Source organism: Dryobates pubescens, chromosome 1, assembly GCF_014839835.1.
Source record: "Dryobates pubescens isolate bDryPub1 chromosome 1, bDryPub1.pri, whole genome shotgun sequence".
In the NCBI taxonomy this organism is placed as follows: Eukaryota; Metazoa; Chordata; class Aves; order Piciformes; family Picidae; genus Dryobates; species Dryobates pubescens.
Window position 1 is genome coordinate 54,650,242 of NC_071612.1, and position 18,799 is coordinate 54,669,040.

The 18,799-nt window shown below is 37.3% G+C and overlaps 1 protein-coding gene across 2 annotated transcripts; it reads right to left on the minus strand.

Moving 5' to 3' along the window:
* Positions 1-452: 452 nt before the first annotated feature.
* Positions 453-18,765, minus strand: FBXO8 (F-box protein 8). Of its 2 annotated transcripts, none has more exons than XM_009900805.2 (6): positions 18,527-18,765; positions 12,535-12,871; positions 12,003-12,129; positions 4,782-4,900; positions 2,969-3,165; positions 453-2,216 (listed from the first exon to the last, which is right to left on the minus strand). In XM_009900805.2, exons 2-6 carry the CDS (start codon positions 12,861-12,863, stop codon positions 2,029-2,031), a joined length of 960 nt encoding a protein of 319 aa, XP_009899107.1. In that variant the 5' UTR covers positions 12,864-12,871; positions 18,527-18,765; the 3' UTR covers positions 453-2,028. The 2 variants fall into 2 exon arrangements, with proteins under 2 accessions (XP_009899107.1, XP_054022118.1); XM_054166143.1 differs by having other exon boundaries at positions 12,535-12,874; positions 18,527-18,764.
* Between the last annotated feature and the right edge of the window lie 34 nt (positions 18,766-18,799).

The window sequence follows — 18,799 nt, forward strand, 5'->3', positions numbered from 1 at the left end:
TACCAGTCAGAAAAGAAACACACCTCACTCTGCCTTTGTTGTTTTAGAAGAAAACATTTCCTGATGAGATTAGTGAATTTTGAAATTACAACTAAATTCTCCTTTTAAAAGTGTGTGTTTCCTGAGGAGTGCTTTCTGGAGAGCCATATTCTGTAGTCTTCACATAAGATCACACAGACACATCCTTTACTGTGTAATGAAATGACACAGGGTGAAGTGACAAGAAGTTGTTCTGAGACAGAAGTGGTATTTTAAAAGCTGCCTTGCATGACAGCTGCAGTGCTGCTGGCTCCTGGCTTTGGCTGTATCCGCTATACAAACTGCATTTACACTTGATTAAAGCTAACATAATAAACCAAATACAACATTTTATGGGTGTATTTTTTTCATGTGGATCAGAGCTATAAACAACATATTCTAAACTCTTGGAACAGCAGCAGTAGTTACATTCCCCCCCCCATCATTTATGTAGCCCTTACATGGACTGGCATTGCCATCACTATTCTCATATCTAACACAAAGGTTACACATCCTAGGTGCTAAATGGAAAGCAGAAGCATGGGCAAAGTGCGTGGCTCGGACTATGACCTGTATTCAATTCCAAGGCCTGCCGCAGGCTTTCTACGTAAAAAAATTAATCTGTAAAACAGAACCAAGAATATCTTTCTACCTCATCTCATGGTGTTGTAGGGAAAAAGGATACATCTACTTGTTATTATGATAAATCCAGCTGCTGGTGGTAGCTGAGCATTATGTAAACAAATATAAGCAGGAACAACTCTGATTTCAACTGCATGTTATGTCAGTTTAAGAAAAACACTGCTCTGTCATCATCAGAAAAAAAAACAAACAACAGACCAACAGGCAAATCCTCATTCGATTCCTGCACACACAGGGTGGTTGCACTAATATTCTACACACTTCATATGCAAGACATAGCCTAATTGGGACCATTTTGGAGGTATTTTCATGAATGCAAAACTATTTAAAACCTAGTTATATGACAGATCTGGAAAGAGTAATTCAGTATATCTGAAATGGCTCTCCAGTCCTGCACAGTCACTGCTCTAATCTTGCACAGTCAGTTTTTAATAGCTTTAGCAATGAGTCATCTGGTATATATTTGCCTGGGCATTTCCATCATTGACACTTCTAGATTGAGGGAAGCAGTTGAAAGCAGCAACACGTTAGCCACCCCTACCACTTTCCCTCTGGAGATGTTTCTTTGCTTTCCACAATGAATACATGATGGCAATTGTTCTATGTCCCAAATAACTGGTAGGTGCAATATAGGTTAGTTCTTTCTATGTACACTGCGTGATTTCCCTTGGCTATCCCTTCATGACATCAGGGTTCATCTAAAATAGAGGTTCTAATCTTTAAACTTCAGTGAATAGCAGATTGGCAATATGCTAATTCAAGTTGGACAACACAGTATTAAATATCAGTGAAGATGTTTTACAAGCATTCTGTCTTCTCCTAGAGTAAACTTTATTGTAGCATTCAGACCACTGTTTCCCTAAGTTACGTATCTGAGGTAGTCAGCACTGTAAAAAAATGCAAAAGAAAGAAGTACAACACTGTTTTAGGAGATAAAAGGAGAAATTTTAGTTAAAATATTTTACAATAAAATAATTATGATTATAAATCTCTTTAGTTAAATATATACACATTACATGGTATTCTAAAAAGAATGAACTTACTAAAATTTCAAGCAGATCTAATGCACAGATTCACCATTTTGTCAGTTTAGTATTTGTAAATGGCTGTGTCAGACTAATGGCATTGTTTTGTGCAAAACTAAAAAAATTATGAAAAACAAATCTTCAAATCCTTCTGTTCCCACAGTAAATAGATAGAAAAGGTAGTTTTACATATACACACACACTTACACACACAAACTTTAATTGCATACAGAGGTTAGAATGACCAGCACTAAAATAACCCCCATCTCTACAAAATAATTAATTTCTTGAGTTGATGTAGGCTTTGAAAATTACAAACTTTAAGTGCTAGCAAATTGTGCTTTTAGGCAGCCACATGGCCAATAAGGTAGATGTTGTCATAAAGGTGCCCTACAAAATCTTCACTAATATTCTGTGCAGCTCGTCGTGTATTTCGGATGAATTCCCTCTTTGACATTTTGTTCTTCACGTGAGGGCTTGTTAGATCGATGGAAAGCAGAATCAATGAGTAACACAGTACATAAACTGCATCTAGATAAGAGAGAATAAATAAAAATTATTTAAAAAGGAAACTGATTATTATTGTTCCCCGTCCAAGAACCTTACAGTCTCCATTATCTGGGCTTATACACACAAATAAAACAACTCAACAAGTTATCCCAGTGAAGTAAAATTTAATTTAGCCATTTCAACATAACAAAGTTAGCACACTGCCAAATGTGCATTTACACATCTCTTAAATCTACATTATCCAAAGGTCACTAAGGGCTTTATAAGCATTCATTTGAACAAGTTCTTTAACATTTTGTAAACTAGGGCAAAATCCTGCTAAAAGTGATCTTTAAATAAGAAAGCAGTTCCACTGCTGAAAACTGGCTCTCCTTGAACCAATGAGAAATGCTTGTTAACCTGAGTAAGGCCCAAAATTCCTTCTTGTTTCTTTGGGACTCTCCACAAGGTAAAATGTTACGTGTCTAAGTCTTTGCAAGAAGGAACTTAAGAGATAGTGTGGAGCCTAAGCACTGACAGAAGTGAAAGAAAGATAACTTGACAATAAACCCCACTTATCAGCTAGGGCTAAGAAAAGAATCTGTATGTGTTTTTGTGATTTTTTTTTTCTCCAAGCCAAATGAGATGATGCCTGTACATTAAACCCTCCCAAGCCACATTTGTTCTTTCAGAAATACTTGTTTAGATGCCAGTTTTAAAACTATCATGAAGAGTAGCATTATCCAGAAATACAAAGACTGATCCACTGAATCAGAGCTCCTTTTTTTGCTTACCAGGGCTAAGGCCAAGCTCTCTCATCAAATCTGGGTTACAAGCACAGAATCTGTGAGAGAACTTTGTTATGAGAGTCTCAAGGTACTCTCCACGCTCCTCAGGAGCATGAATGTGTCTGAAGAACTCTCTCAGTGCATTTGGCAAGAACTGATTTCTGAAGTTGTGCAGCGTCACAAGGTCATCCAAAACATCTCGCCTGGTAGAATAAAATCCCATATAATTAGAGAAATTTCTTCTAATTGTTTAAATATTAAAATGTAGGTTTTTGAAAATAAAAAAGGTAAGCTTTACAACAGTTCACGAGCTTTGTGTTTTGCTAAAAGACAAAATTATCACTAACAGCACAAAGATAATGAAAACACATATTTCTCAGATACTTACAATAGCAGCCAAATACAATAAAATATACATTAATCAGAATTCTGATTTTCTTTATATGCAGATACAATCATAGTCTACATAGAGGCTTCACTTTCTGTAAAATGTCTTCACAAATCCATTAAAAAAGGATAGTAAAAGGGAACAGGCTTATGTATGCCACATGTTTTGGTGCCTAAGTAGAAGCTGTTACAGGAATATCTTGTTAAAACCAGGCTTAAGTTAGATAAAATTTGCTCACAAAACCTCTTTAAAGTCCAATCCATCAGGATGCAATGCTCTCAAGCATTTCACACTGAGCACAGAAACATCTGAAGGATTCAGACTATCTTACATGAACAGATGTGCAAAATATGGAAGCAAATTTGAAGTGAATCAAAGAACATTCATGTATCTTTATCCTTTCTGTTAAACATTTCAGTACTAACAGGGGAGATTCAACATTTAGAAACCTAGTGTTTTTCTTTTAGTTCTTGATTATATTCTGTTCATGAAGGAAAGATGAATGGCAGTTAGGGTTACCAATATTAACTTGCAATCTCATCTGCTAAATGGTTTTGTGTTCTTTTCTACTGCCAAAGCTCCCTGATAACCTGAAGTTTTGCAGCACAGTACTGCCTGTCATGATAACACTACAGAATGACTCCTTTTGTTCCTTTAGTGGTACAGGCTGAGGAGAATGAGGAGCAGGAGAGCATTCCTGCTAGAAGTGCTTGCTGTCTCTCTGCTCTTCCTGTTTAGGTCCAGTTATCATTCTCTTGCACTTGGCTGGTGCTCCTCTTTCCTGATACTGCACTAATCCCAACCTGAATGTATCCTGGAGGGCAAGAGAAAGCATTGTGGAAAAGAGCAGCATGTTACAGTGGAGAAAGTCTTCCCTACTACAGCTCCTCCTCCAAGAGAATGCTTCATTGCATCTTAGGAGGCGACTTTCATTCAGGAAATACGGACAACTAAATAATGGGTAGATGATTCAACATTAGTTAAAAAGTTATCAGCTTTTTTCTTCACTTAGATAATGGCTTTTTCCAATTACCATCCGTACTAGACAGGGAAAACCAAAACTTTTAAGTCAAAAAAAGCAGCACAGTGTCTATAAAACCTGAGCAATGTATTTCACAAAGGTCATCCTGTGCAGCCCAAATGCTCACTGTAACTTCAAAAAAATTTATGCCTAGAACTGCTAAAATGCAGAAAAAACCACAGGATGTGGGTTTTATTAGTTATAGGTGGTATTTTCAGGGGCTCTAATACAGCGTTAGTCACATAAATACTTGGGACTAAGTTAACTGTTCACACTCAGTATCAGCATTACTTAGATGAATTTTCTTGATTTGTACATAATTAAAATTATATCAATACAAGTAAAATATTGTTGAATGGTGCTGTACATGGAAAACAAACAGGAAGTGTCTCAAGAAAAATTCAAATTACCTTTCATCAAGGTAGATTCTCAGCTTCTTCCAATTTAGTGTTCTTGTACAAAAGATAAACTTAGCTATTTCTTTCGGTGAATCATCGAGTATGCCCTTGGACATAAAGTAGTTGACTCCCTGAGATAAAATACAGGTATGTATAAATATGTTTGATATTCATAATGTGTTTAGGACCAAGTATTGTACTTGGCAATATGGGTAGATAATCCTACTAATTGGCTTGTTTTTCAGAATAATTCCATTTCTTCTAAATCATACTTTAACATGCACAATATAGTCTATAAATCAAATGCAAAGAAAGAATTTATTGTTATGGTTGAGATTTTACATATACTTACAGTAGGAAATTTAAAATTATGAACCCCATAATAAGAATAATGGTTCCTTAATTTCTTTACAGTGTAGACTAGTATTTTGTTTTTCATACTTTTATAACTGTATTTAAAATGCTGTGGGGGCCATAACTTTTAATTTCATAACTCTAGTAAATAAGAAAATCTTAGCCATAATGTCTTTAGTCTTTAATATCTTTCATTAAAACATTAATGTTCTCACATGTATATGATGTATCACATTCAAATAGATGCATTAAATGCATTTGTTTAAATGTGCAACAATGCAAATAACACAAGCACACTGATTTTAAAGCATAGGTAAATATCAACATACATAAATACGCATACACATAAATAAGAACACTGTGCCTAATATAAACGTTTTAAAAGATGAACAACTGTGTATATTTATATTGGTATTATGATACTCAGAATTTTCCACACATTGCTAAGCACACATTTCTTACAGAATGCATGAGAAATTTAGTTGAAAACCCTTTTATCCTGGATATTCTTTCTGTTCACTGAAATATCCCAAAGCATAAAACTGTTTTCCTTATGATCTCAGAAATCAAACCCAACCTAGTAGATTTACAAAATGTTCACATTTTTCAACAACAAAAATGTAGACCTAAGAATAACTAACCAATTACTTGCAATTGAAATTCACAGGGGCTGGGAGTGGTTCTAAAACATTTTTTTTCATGAGTCTTCTGATATCAGACTTCTCAGTATTTTGCAAGTCTGCTCTTTTAGATTACATTACACCTATAAAGATATAGGGCCAAGCTGTTATTCAGTATATAAACTAACTTCTCGGGTGCTCTTCAGTTTTGCTTGGAAAATAAACAAAGGACTGTGTGCAGGTTTGGAAAAATGTTTTGTGTAGTGGATTGGTTAACACAAAATTTCAGTCATATCAAGCAGAAAAGAAATTAGCATATAAGCTTAAGATACTGACAACACAAATAATAAGCCAACAAACACCTGTAATATTATCCATCTGTTTTTACCAGTCTGTAAATTTTGCCTCTATGTTTACAGAAAAGAGCAGTTAATCATCATACATTTTTGTTGTTAAAAGAACGTTTTATAAAATACATAAAAATAAAATGTTAAGTTTTTTCATGGGTGAGACAAAAAAGAAAAAAAAATCCCTAGCAATTTTAAGCTCTGATTTTAAGAGGAATTTTTCCGTAGGACTCTAATGACATGTGTGCTGCACTGTAAGCTTGAATTCATATCCAAATTAGATCATATTTAATTTTGCCCTTAATATGGATGGATAACATAATGCGAAGTCCTTTCTTGAACCTGAGCTAAATAGGAAACTAAAAATGGGAGATCAAAATAAACATTAACTCAAATATTTTTTGCAATTTGTACAAGACTAGAAGCAGAACACCTTCTGTACTCCGTTACTCCTAATGACAGTTATGCATTTGCTTCAGAAATAAGTATTTGCTTAAGGTAATACAAACTGAAGCCAGGTGAAGAAGTCTCGGGAGTATTCCTGCTGCAGTTATTTAACAAACACTTCTGCAACATATCCAAAAAGTACCTGGCACATCATAGATGAGGCAGGATGAAAATAACACCTTCTTTAAGACAGATAATGGGCTGGTTTCTCTGTGACAGTAAATGCTGTAAGTAATTTATTTAATGGACAAGATTTTAACTCAGTGTAGGACCCAGTAGGCTACCAAGTCTTAGCAAAGCATTTTTATTCCCTCTATCCAATTCCCTTTTCTCTCCCCCACGCCACATAATGTTTAACAATATCCTTCTCTGTGAAGGCACTCTTTGTGTTAATTTGCTTCATATTCTTCACAAATAAACTGAGTATAAATAAAACACACTTCAGAACATGCTATAATTTTTAATCTCATTTTTCCCACAAATGCTTTGAAACAGAAACATGATTTCTCTTTAGTTTTTAAATTTTGGTTCATAGCAAAAAAATTTATGTACGAGATTTAGGGCATGTCATCCAATCTGCTTTCTGTAACATTGTGAACACTGCCTTGAATTCCTCTCAGAACTCACACTTCAAATAAATCATTCCTGGTGGCTAAAATGGTCACTTGTGGCAGGTTCACTAGCTGAAATAAGTAGTTTGACACAGTATTAAAAAAATCTGTGCTGAGTCGGAGATTCTCTTAAGAACCACTTGACTGAAATCAGGTAGGTAGATCTGTGTCACCAGCTACCAGGTCTGAAGAAGTCTTTAATACTTCGAAAACACTGCAGGATGAGTACATACTATGTTCTCCTAATTATGATTTAGGTTAGGTGAGCAGTACAACAGTCAAGATTCCCAGCAGGTGTCTGTGCCTGACTTGAATGAGGAGCCTTGTCACTAGAATGTTCTGTGCACCCGAGAATTCGGACAGATGCCTTAAGGATGTCTTGCATTTGTACCCTGAATTTCATACAGCTGTGGGTAAGATCTTGATATACAAAAGTGTCAATTTAAATTACGTATGCAAATAATAATCACAATTATAGAGTAATGGTAATAACAAAAGTAATTTGTTGTATTTCAATGTTATTTTTCACAATGGTTTTTTTTGCTTATTTCACCAATTCATTCTACTACAGCACTGACAACTCTTGCTTGCTTTCTCCTTGTTTCCAAGAGTCTTTCTATTAATTTATATTCATATAGGATATCTAAAATAGAACAGGGTTTTTTTCAGTATTGGTTTCATTTCTGCACTGATGTTTTTTTCTCGGCTGAGAGTACTTTGAGAACATTTCACTACAGCAGTCAACATTAAAATCTGGTAGTTGCCTTTGATGCCTCTGTTTAGGTATATACACAAAACAAGCCAGACATACTCTAAGTTAATGACATAGAAAATTTGGAATCAGTATTTTTCTACACTTACACATGATTTCTCTTTTTAATATTTAAATTGAATTGTTTGCTTTTCACCTAATGTGCATTTAAAAGTAGTGCACAAAAAGACAAATAAATGGCTGTGCACGTACTCTATTTGTTTGGCAGATTTAAAAAGTGACTAAAGAAACCACTAATAGACTGTTAAATCTTATCATTTTCAGGTGACTTATGATTCTGTAATATGCTTTTAGATTTTGTTAAGATTACATAAATATCAACATAAAATTCTGATTTCTTTCTACTCTCCATTGTATTAAAAAAGACAATTTAAACACCAACCAAATTAAAACTTTTCTGAAATAAAAGCTGAGGAAATACAGGAATTCAAGTATAAATTGTAGCTTAATTATTTAGTTAAATTCTTTGGGGACAGTGACTGTAATTTTCTTCTGTATATACAGTATCTGGTATGGGGGGTGCAATTTCTAGTTGGGGCTTTTAGGTTACAGTAACATTATTAGTAAATAAAAATTAGATATGCATGGTATTATTATTCCTGTTGTTCTAGAGAAATGCAGTATCTCAATATATTTGATGGTGAATCTTCTGGAACAAAAGGTACAGTATTGATGTTCTATTTTCTAGCAAAATTTGTTAATATTCTTAAGTTATGAATCAAGACGTTGGGTGACAAGTGTCTACAATATAGAACAGTGTCTCTTTCACAGTATGTTTTTAAAATAGTCTCAGGGATGCACACTTTCAATGGCAGAAAGCACAAGTAGAATGCAGAAATAGTTTTCATGTTACACAGTATCTTTACAAGATTAAAGATCTCTGAATTTAATGTAGAGTTTTCAAAAGAGCTGTCTGGTCCATTCCAACTTTTTAGATAAATCACATGGAACTTCTTCCTTCTTCAGCATTCACAAAATTTCAATATTCTTGAGCATCTCAAACCTGGCATGCTTAGTAAATCATTATGAATTAGGGTAAGTTTTTAAAAAATCTGCTCATAAATACATAACAGTACATATTCCATCATCTACAGGCTAGCTCTAGTTATAAAGATAAGGTTGTTTCGTGTAAGTGGCTAAAAATTAATTTATAACCAAGTAAAGGTTAGAAAACTTACCTCCCTAGCAAAAGCTAAGGGCAGTTAGTAATGAATGAGACAATCAGAAGAGTGGCAAGCCAGGCTTACTATAAGCACTGTCTTACTGTATTGTTATTATGCTACATAAGGGAAATCCTAACCTCATTAAAGTCTGAGAACTCTGGTAACAGTCCAGACTCTAGTAGATACATAAAAATAAATGCTATTAAACACAATGAGCACAACGAGTCTGAATAATTTTCATTAAGAAAGCAACAAAAGTGAGATAACCTTTCCTGACCAAAGGATTCTCTTTTCCACCTTTGGTTCCAATTTTACCTACATAGTATAGCTCCATGTAATACACTTGAAAAATATTTTGTAGGGAGTTAGAAACAGCATACAAAGCAGTGGGAAATAACTTCTGGTTGCTTACAAATTCTGAGGCACAAGTGTATGAGATATGAAATGAGCACTACATGAGAAACATTTCACATACACCATACACTCTTTAAAATAAGATACGGCAGGGACCATGTAGGCAGATTAAACACCATAATATTAAAATGTTAATAGTAACACTAAGCCATGCCCTCTCCCCAAAGAAATAAAAACCAAGTTCCAAAATCTTGGCTACAATGGTGCTGCCATATGAAAAAAAAAAGAAAAAAAAAAAGTAAAAAAAAACCCAAACAAAATAAAATAAAGAAAGTGAAACAAAGAGAAACCAAACATGCACTGGTTTTTTGTTTGTTTGTTTTGTTTTAGGTGTTTTTTTTTCCTTCCAGATTATGTGTAATGTGATTAGGCACATTCTTTCAGCAGAATGTGAGCACCTTCTATGAATTATGCAAGCTCATGCACACAATCAATACATTAAATTACAGCAGATATCACAACACCATGCACACAACAATGGCTAACCAGAGAATCCTACCACAAAGTGTGTAGATGCTCTTCCCTACCCCGTGAGCCACTGCTAGCTCTGGAGCTGTTGCTGTGGAGCCTGGTTACCCATTTTCATGACATGGGCGGTGTCCTTTGGAGAATCTTGCTCCTGTGGCTGTGAGTATTACTATTTTGATAGTAATTTGATCAGGTCTGTTATCAAATGTAAAGCAGAGTTTGGCAGGAAATTCGGAGACGCAATTTGTAATAGTGGAATGCCATATCATATATTCCAGTCACAGTGTCCTTATAATTACAATTGTGATATTGGCAGAATTATTAACAATAAAAGCAATAGTATTTTTGAATTCTCCTGAAACTCAGGCCCTGAATGATTCCTACCAGGCTATGGTGCCCCACAGGGAGAGAGGAACAGAAGCCCTTAGTAGAGACCCTGAGGTTCTTGTCTCTTACTAGGCCTGAAGACTATTTATGCTACTATTGCACGGCATAACCATAATGAACCCAAAAGAAGTGCAGCAGAATATATTTAATACCTAATTCAGGTATACTACATTTGCAGATTTTCATTGCCTTTAAAAATACTGAATTGTTTATTCAGTGCCTTTTGTGAAGGCTCCAAATGCTTTAAACCTACCAAGATTACTTTAAATTAGGTTAGATTGTAACAGCACGTTATGAACTAAGATAGTAAATGGAAAGCTGTATTAACACAAATTGGAAGAAACAGAAAAATTTGGGTGGATAAAGCTGTTACCAACTAAAACTGGTTAAATTCTTAAAAACACATTTAAGTTACCCAAACACATGGCATTTCATTTTACAAGCTTTACATTTATTATTAAATTCACTAAAATCCTGATGAAAATCAATGCACTGAGATGGCAAGGTGCTGATAAAGTCATTCAGCAGTGCTTATCACGGGTCAAGGCAGTGCACTGCCAGAAAAGTTACAAAATAATTTGTGACAAATAAAAGTAGTGGGTTTCTTTATCAAGCAGGATATGAGACAAAGCATGGATTTAAACAAAATCACATTATTGCAATGATTTGCGTGGTGGCCACAAGTGACCCCACAGTCACAAGTTCATGTTTTATATATCATAAGCAGAGTGAACTACTGGTTCCTAGTAGATCTTATGTCTTTTAATCCTTTTGCTACTTTGGATTTATTCCACGTCCACTTCCTTGTGTATGTATAAATGCATGCAGGAAATTAATACTGTTTTCTGTCCAGTACTGTGAATATTCTTTTCCTAGGAAAGACGAAGCAGGAGTCTGGTTTTCTATACAAAAGATGGGTGTTAACGGCTTAACTCCCAGGCAAACCTGTTGCTTCTTTGAAAAGTAACAAAGTACAAGCAGAAACTGTCTCTTCTAGTTAGTTACTTAATAAATTATTTTAGTTTGACATGGAGTATTTTTTTAAAATATATGTTTCTATATACTAGAAAGCAAAATTATGTTTATGCATAACAAACATCTACAGAAATCCAATCAAACTGATCATTAGGAAGGTCCAGCATTACATCTTTTTCATAATTCAAAATTTGCTCCATGGTAGTGGAAATATTTTAAAATCTCTTAAAAGAAGCCACAACTGTAACAGAAGTTAAGAATAAAGTAAGTAAGTGTAAGTGCTACTTTATACCTCATCTTCTTTTAACTGAAGTGGAATCAAACTGAAACTGCAGAAGCATTTCAGCAATTTATGTAAGCATATTATTATCCTTTTTGAATTCACCATTTTCTCTTGAACTAGGATCACTGCCTTGTCCCTAAGTCAACAGGTGGTTGTGAATTTTTGGCACCCATAGGTAAGACCACAGTACAGAGCACTTAAGAGACAACCCATATGAATGATATGCACAGGTACCATACACCAAAAAAGATCAGGGTAGGACTGCAACTTGGTATTAATCATTCCTACAGTAAAAGAAGCACCTATTAAAACTTTGCTTTTAATGTGGCTATAATTATAAACCAATCATTATTATTTTAATTGTTTATTAGTGTCAGCAACAGTTCTCTTACCTCATCAGGGTTGGCATTAAAGGTGAGACTGCCCTCATCTAGCTGCATATACAATTTTCTAAAAGAAAATCCTAGAGGTGGATTCTTATTGTATATAGAACAGTGACCCCAAGTGGATTTGCACAACCTATGAAAACAGAATTAGTGTATTATCAAAATTATTTCAGGTACTTCACATATTTTACAACTGCAAAATGTAAACAACACTGCAAACCCAACTACTCAAACAATACAAGTTAGAAATACGTTGAAGATTAAGGCCTTGTTTTTCCACATGATATATCAAACAACAGGTGTGTAGTTATACATAGGTATAGTTTGTAGCAAGCACACTTGTGTATGTAGCGATCTCCAGTAATACCTCATAGGAATTAGAAGTCCAAAATACTGCATTTAAAAAGTATATTCATGTTTCCCTATGTCAAATCTCATTCAACTGAGGAAACCTTTGCTGAGGTTAGAATGACCAAAAGCACATATTGAGAAATTTAAAATCTAGTAATTATTAAAAAAAAAAGTTATCTTTGCTTACCCTTGCCAGAGAAGCTCATCATTTGCAAGATCCTGCCAGACACACGAAGCTAGACAGAGATCAGTTGCATTCAGGTATGACAAAATGGTAAAACTAAGCTCTGGTGGCAGCATTTCCAAGTTAATGAATCCTTCTTGTTCTTTAGATTTTCTGGTCTTCAGCAGGTGGTAGATATCAATGCCTCCTTGGGTTTGTTTGCGATGGCTTGCATTGGAAAGATTGTTAGTAGCTATTCTTCTACCATGTTCTCTGGTAAGATAACCTTGTTCGCTGTATCCTTGGTGTTGCAGTTGCTGGTTCCTAGCAACTCTCCAAAGTCCCTGACCCATCTGTGAGCCTGCTGGACATAAAATCCAAATCAAATGTTGTCAGCTATTTATAAATATTTGTAAGACAGACTCAGCACACACTGGAAAAATGAAATTCTAGGACTGATCAAAACAGGGGGAAAAAAGTGGGTTTTATCAAAGTTAGGCTGATTGTACTCTGACTCCTGGAGCAATTAAATACTGAAAACAAAAATCATAAAAAACCCAAACTAATAACAACGGTTTTTCCCCCACCAAAATTTTTATGCTTGAAGAGTTACAAAGTTAACAATAAGCTTCTGCATACAGTATTAAGTATTATCTATGTCCTATGCAAGTTAAGAGGCCTTAAAAATCAGAATATTTGGAATTACTATCTTCAGACTTCCTGTAAAATTTTGGAAAATAAAGCTTATTTACAATCATTGAGGTGCTATAAAATGTAAGGATGAACAAAAATGTCTAGAGCACTGGGAAGCACACAAAATTAGGCTGTGATTGACATTAAGACAAAGTAAAAATGGGACTTCAACACAGTTAAAAGTTGGATGTGAGTGGAAACTGCTTTACGTAAGGAGAAAGAAACAAGCCATGGATGCGGTGGGTGATTGTGGGCGGAAAACTGCAAATACTGAGAAATTACAGGAAAAAAGGCATAACCAAGACCAAGTTGACAGGTTCAAGTAACAGGTGAACCATGTATCTGCAAACACATCCATTCCGGGGAAGTTCAAGAATTCTCTTCTAGATAAGGCCACAATTGTGAATAAACTGTAGTCACATGTATTATATTCAATTTAGGAATACACAGTATTTTATATAAATTCATCATTATTTGTATTCTGATTTCTTGTACAGTTGCATACTTTGCTTAATATTTTACCATACTGGGGCAGGTTTAAAAAGGGGAAAAAAAAAGCTTGCTGACTCACACCATAAACAGGACAACTGCATGCACAAAGAAGGTGGCTACCATTTAAAAGGTGGCAACAAAACGATGAGTGATTTAATGCAAGTGAGCCTTGGTAATTCATGCTGGTGTTTGCAATTAATTTATACAACTTGGAACTGTAAATAAAACATATTTCTTCACAAGACTAAGAACTCTGCCTATTTTTGTCATTGTTCAGCTTGATTAAAGTAAGATGTATAAACTTTTTAAAAAGAGATCTAAATCTCTCCAAGGAGAATGAAGTTACTAACCTTCATCCAAAAAGGGGAACACCAAGCACTGTTACAATAAAATCAAGAGCTATTAAATGATTCAGTGGTAGCTGTGCCAGAACTGGCATTTAGGACTACAAGTACAATTCGGCTGCTGCTGCTGCTGCTATTACCCCTGGTCATCAGGCAGAGCAATACAGTTATATGCTGCAAAGAACCAAGGTAAAAAGAAGTTTGTGTGGTTGGGCAGTAGCAGCCAAGGGCTGTGAGGAGAGGAGACTTTCCTGAGGAATGAAAAGAGAAAATAAGGAATATTTCTGAACAAATACATTTCAAAAAGGCTACTATCACCAGACTGGCAAGTTTCTGTTTTGCTAGGCACTGTATATATGCTTGTTAATTACTTAAGTACAGTACTCAGTAAACAGGTATCTCTAAGTATCTTTGGAGGCTTCGACCAATTATTGACCTTAGCCCTATGAGTACATAGAACACTGCCAACAAGACATTGCACTTTCAAATATGCAGATTTAGACTCTGTCTTTACTCTTGGAAGTCATCAGATGATCTGAATGACTCAGTAATAATGAACTTTCAACTCAATGTAAAAAATTCAGGAGTTTAAAGCTACTTAAATACATGTGTAGCTGTACTCAAATATAATCCACATACTTGATCAGTGTAGCTCTTCATGTGAAAACAAAATAAAAATCATCCTGAAAATATTCCTCAATTCCCCATCCCTGGAGGGGTTTAAAAGATACATAGATATGGTGCTAAGGGATGTGGTTGGCACCAGACTTGGTCACGTTAGATAATGGTTGGACCTGATGATCTTAAATGCCTTTTCCAACCAAAATGATTCTATGATTCCATGATTATTATTATTATTTGAAGTCCTTAACTGCTAAAGCAGAAGAACTCGGAAAGAAAAAAAATACATGATTGCAATACTAAAGCTTACATTTTATGAAAGATGAGAGACTGTATTCTATGTAAATTGTGTATGTCAAGTAGAGAGAAAAGTGCTGGTAAATACAGGCATGTTTGCTGAGGGAAGCTTTTCTAAGACAAATTATGGAATTTACATTGTTGCCATTTTTTCTGACATTAGTTTCTATCATTATAACAAAGCCACATTTCTCCAAGTATCTATTAACACATAACTGTTAAAATTTTTTTGAAAATACTTTTTTGGGCATAGTTTATATGAAAAGGAAAAAAGGCAGTAACTGGAAATTCAAGGCAGTGAAGATCATTAGAAATTATATTGTGGCAAGTTTCATAATCTTAATACATCAGGAAAATGAGAAAGAGCAGCAGCATTATAATAAAGAGTTTGCAGAAAGGCTGTGACCAGTCAATTATCGAAATACCTTTATGCTATTAGGTAAGCATCTGGAAATTTTATTATAATTTCCAAACCTCTTCTAAGTCAGATTATTTTTCTGTTTGATATGCATTACCTGTAAAGAATTTGGTAGTGGTAACAGAGGACCAAGCTTTCTTACCTAGCTCTATATCAAATATCCAAAATTTAGTCACTAGTTTACATCTTTATTGCAATATTCAGTCATAAGCTTCTGTTCACAAAACACATCCTATTGAGTATTATTAAGCTAACAAGAATATTAACAGTTCTTGTTGGCACTCACAGGGCTTTTCTCCTGACACAAAAGCGAGCTGCTGTATATCACCAACATCATCCCTTGTAAATTATTTAACACAAGAAATTACTCCAAGACAGAGAAAAACCCCAGTGTCATTCAAGAAACTTGCCTTTTTATGATGCACACATATATGTATCCAAATGATATCACTGTGGAAGTGGTATTAAAATTTTTGTAGCACTAAAAATTATGTATTTGCTGGCTTAAGTAACAGCTGAAGAAATTTCACAGAACAAAGCAAGACAATTTAAACCATTCTAGAACCAGCTGCTGGACATCCACAAGCTTTAAATATGTGTGTCGCTATTCAGCAGCTTATATGCCATTTTCTTATTTCCTCCGTCAGTTAGTTTCAGCTTTGTATTAATCCATTATGGTGACTTTTAGAACTCACTTGTTAAACAAGAACAGTCATGTCATTGTTATTACAAAGTCTTTTAAGTAACTGTGGCTAGAACTAGATTGTAAAATTATTCCGAATATGTATTTTCCATATCCTGATTCAACAGGCAAGTCAATGTATGTCTTTATACTTCCAATCATGTAACTTTATCTAATAATTGAAACCTCTTGATAGCTTGACTGTATTTATAAAATACTGATCTTTTCTGACTCTGGATAATACCATCAGAGTCTGACTTCAATTCTAATCCTGTCTTCTACGGGTTACTTTGTTACCACATCATAAAGTTCTTTGGCAGTATTAAAGAGCATAATAGGATACTAAAATCTTATGTTTATCTAGATTAATGCTGTATAGCTACTGGCTTCTGCTTTCTTAACTAAAAAAACGACACATAATGATGTGTCCTGAGGATAACCAAGCGCTACAGCTTCATTCATCACAGCAGTGTTCGCAACTAAGGCCTGCTGATCCTTGGATCCCCACAAGTCTATGGGACAGGATGGAATCCATCCTAGGGGAATGAGAGAACTGGCAGATGAGCTCACCAAAGCCACTCTCCATCATTTTTCAACAGTCCTGGCTCTCTGAAGAGGTCCCAGATGACTGGAAGCTGGCCAGCATGATGCCCATTCACAAGAAAGGCCAGGAGGATCCAGGGAATTCCAGGCCTGTCAGCCTGACCTCAGTGCCAGGCAAGACTATGGAACAGGTCACCTTGAGTGCAATCACACAGCACTTACAGGATGGCCAAGGGATCAGGCCCAGCCAGCATGGACTTAGGAGGGGCAGGTCCTGCCTGACTGACCTGATCTCCTCCAGTCACCTGATCAGGTGACTGCCTGGTGGATGTGGGGAGGCCTGTGGATGTAGTCTACCTGACTTCAGCAAGGCCTTTGACACTGTCCCCCACAGCAAACTCCTGGCCAAGCTGGCAGCCTGTGGCTTGGACAGCAGCACTCTGTGCTGGGTTAGGAACTCGTTGGAGGGCCGAGTCCAGAGAGTGGTGGTGAATGGTGCCACATCCAGCTGGCAGCCAGTCACTAGTGGTGTCCCCCAGGGATCAATGTTGCGCCCCATCATGTTCAATATCTTTACTGATGATCTGGACGAGGGGATTGAGTCCATCACTAGTAAATTTGCAGATGACACCAAGCTGGGGGCAGGTGTTGATCTGTTAAGAGGGTAGGAGGGCTCTGCAGAGGGAGCTTGACAGGCTGGCCAGATGGGCAGAGTCCAATGGTGATTTAACACATCTAAGTGCCAGGTTCTACAGATTGGGCACAACAACCTAATGCAGTGCTACAGGCTGGGGACAAAGTGGCTGAAGAGTGGCCAGGCAGAAAGAGACCTGGGGGTACTGGTTGACAACTGGCTGAGGATGAACCAGCAGTGTGCCCAGGTGGCCAAGAAGACCAATGGCATCCTGGCCAGTATCAGGAATAGTGTGGCCAGCAGAAGCAGGGAGGTCATTGTGCCCCTGTACTCAGCACTGGTTAGGCCACACCTTGAGTATTGTGTCCTGTTCTGGGTCCCTCAGTTTAGGAAAGATCTTGAGTTGCTTGAACGTGTCCAGAGAAGGACAACAAAGCTGGTGAGGGGTTTGGAGCACAAGCTCTGTAAGGAGAGGCTGGGGGAGCTGCGGTTGCTTAGCCTGGAGAAGAGGAGGCTCAGGGGAGACCTTATTGCCATCTACAACTACCTGAAGGGAGGCTGTAGCCAGGTGGGGGTTGGTCTCTTCTCCCAGGCAGCCAGTACCAGAACAAGAGGACACAGTCTCAAGCTGTACCAGGGGAAGTTTAGGCTGGATGTTAGGAAGAAGTTCTTCACAGAAAATGTAATTGGTCATTGGAATGGGCTGCCCAGGGAGTTGGTGTCACCATCACTGGAAGTGTTTAAGAAGAGACTGGATGAGACACTTAGTGTCATGGTTTAGTTGATTAGATGGTGTTGGTTGATAGGTCGGACTTGATGATCTGGAACGTCTTTTCTAACCTGGTTAATTCTGTATTCTGAATTCTCATCTCCTTTAACCTGAGAGCCTTTCAGCCCCAGCTCCAGGCAATTATGCTGGTGGTTCCAGCGGCACAACCGGTCCCTCACGCCCAAGACCGCCCTACTTAACATGACAGCTCCGGGGAGCCCCCATCGTCGACGGTCACGGCTGTTCTCCCTCCGCCCTCAGCGGAGCATTGCAGCCACTCTGCTTGCCCTCCCCTGCCCCCTTCCCTAGCTACACTTCCCCCAGCATTACAGAGCCGAGACCGAGAGAGGCTAAGGAAGGCCGGAATACGACCACAGCCTCCTCGGCGGCCCCGTCCCCGTGGGTGCCACCCCCGTGCTCCATTGGGCCACCGCAACGGCCTCAGGTCTCGATTGGACGCGCCGCCCGTCCATCCGCACTCCTCTGCGCCGCTGAGGGACCCCTCCCTCCCCGGTGTGTGTACCTGTGCGAAATCGAGTCCCAACCGCCGCCGCGACGACCTCGGCCCGAATCGGTGCGTGAGCCTCGCCGGGCAGAAAGAGGCTGTGCAGTCCGAAGCAGCGGGGATAGGCAGCGGGAACCAGGAAGGCCCCTCTGGCACGCAGGAAAAGCCGCTGCTACCGCCCCGTCTCTTTGCCTGGCAGGTTTGACGTTTGCTGTTGTTGCTGGAAGTGACGTCACCGCGGAGAGACGCGCGGGAAGCGGAAGCGGCCATTGGATCTTGCGGCGGTAGATT

What these genes read in the sequence shown, in the direction of transcription:
- FBXO8 (XM_009900805.2), bottom strand. Translation starts at nt 12,863, where the DNA reads ATGGGTCAGGGACTTTGGAGAGTTGCTAGGAACCAGCAACTGCAACAC. An exon ending in GATGAGCTTCTCTGGCAAGG is followed by an intron (nt 12,130 to 12,534) that starts GTAAGCAAAGAT and finishes CTGTTTTCATAG; the next exon opens with GTTGTGCAAATCCACTTGGG. An exon ending in TTAATGCCAACCCTGATGAG is followed by an intron (nt 4,901 to 12,002) that starts GTAAGAGAACTG and finishes ATTTTATCTCAG; the next exon opens with GGAGTCAACTACTTTATGTC.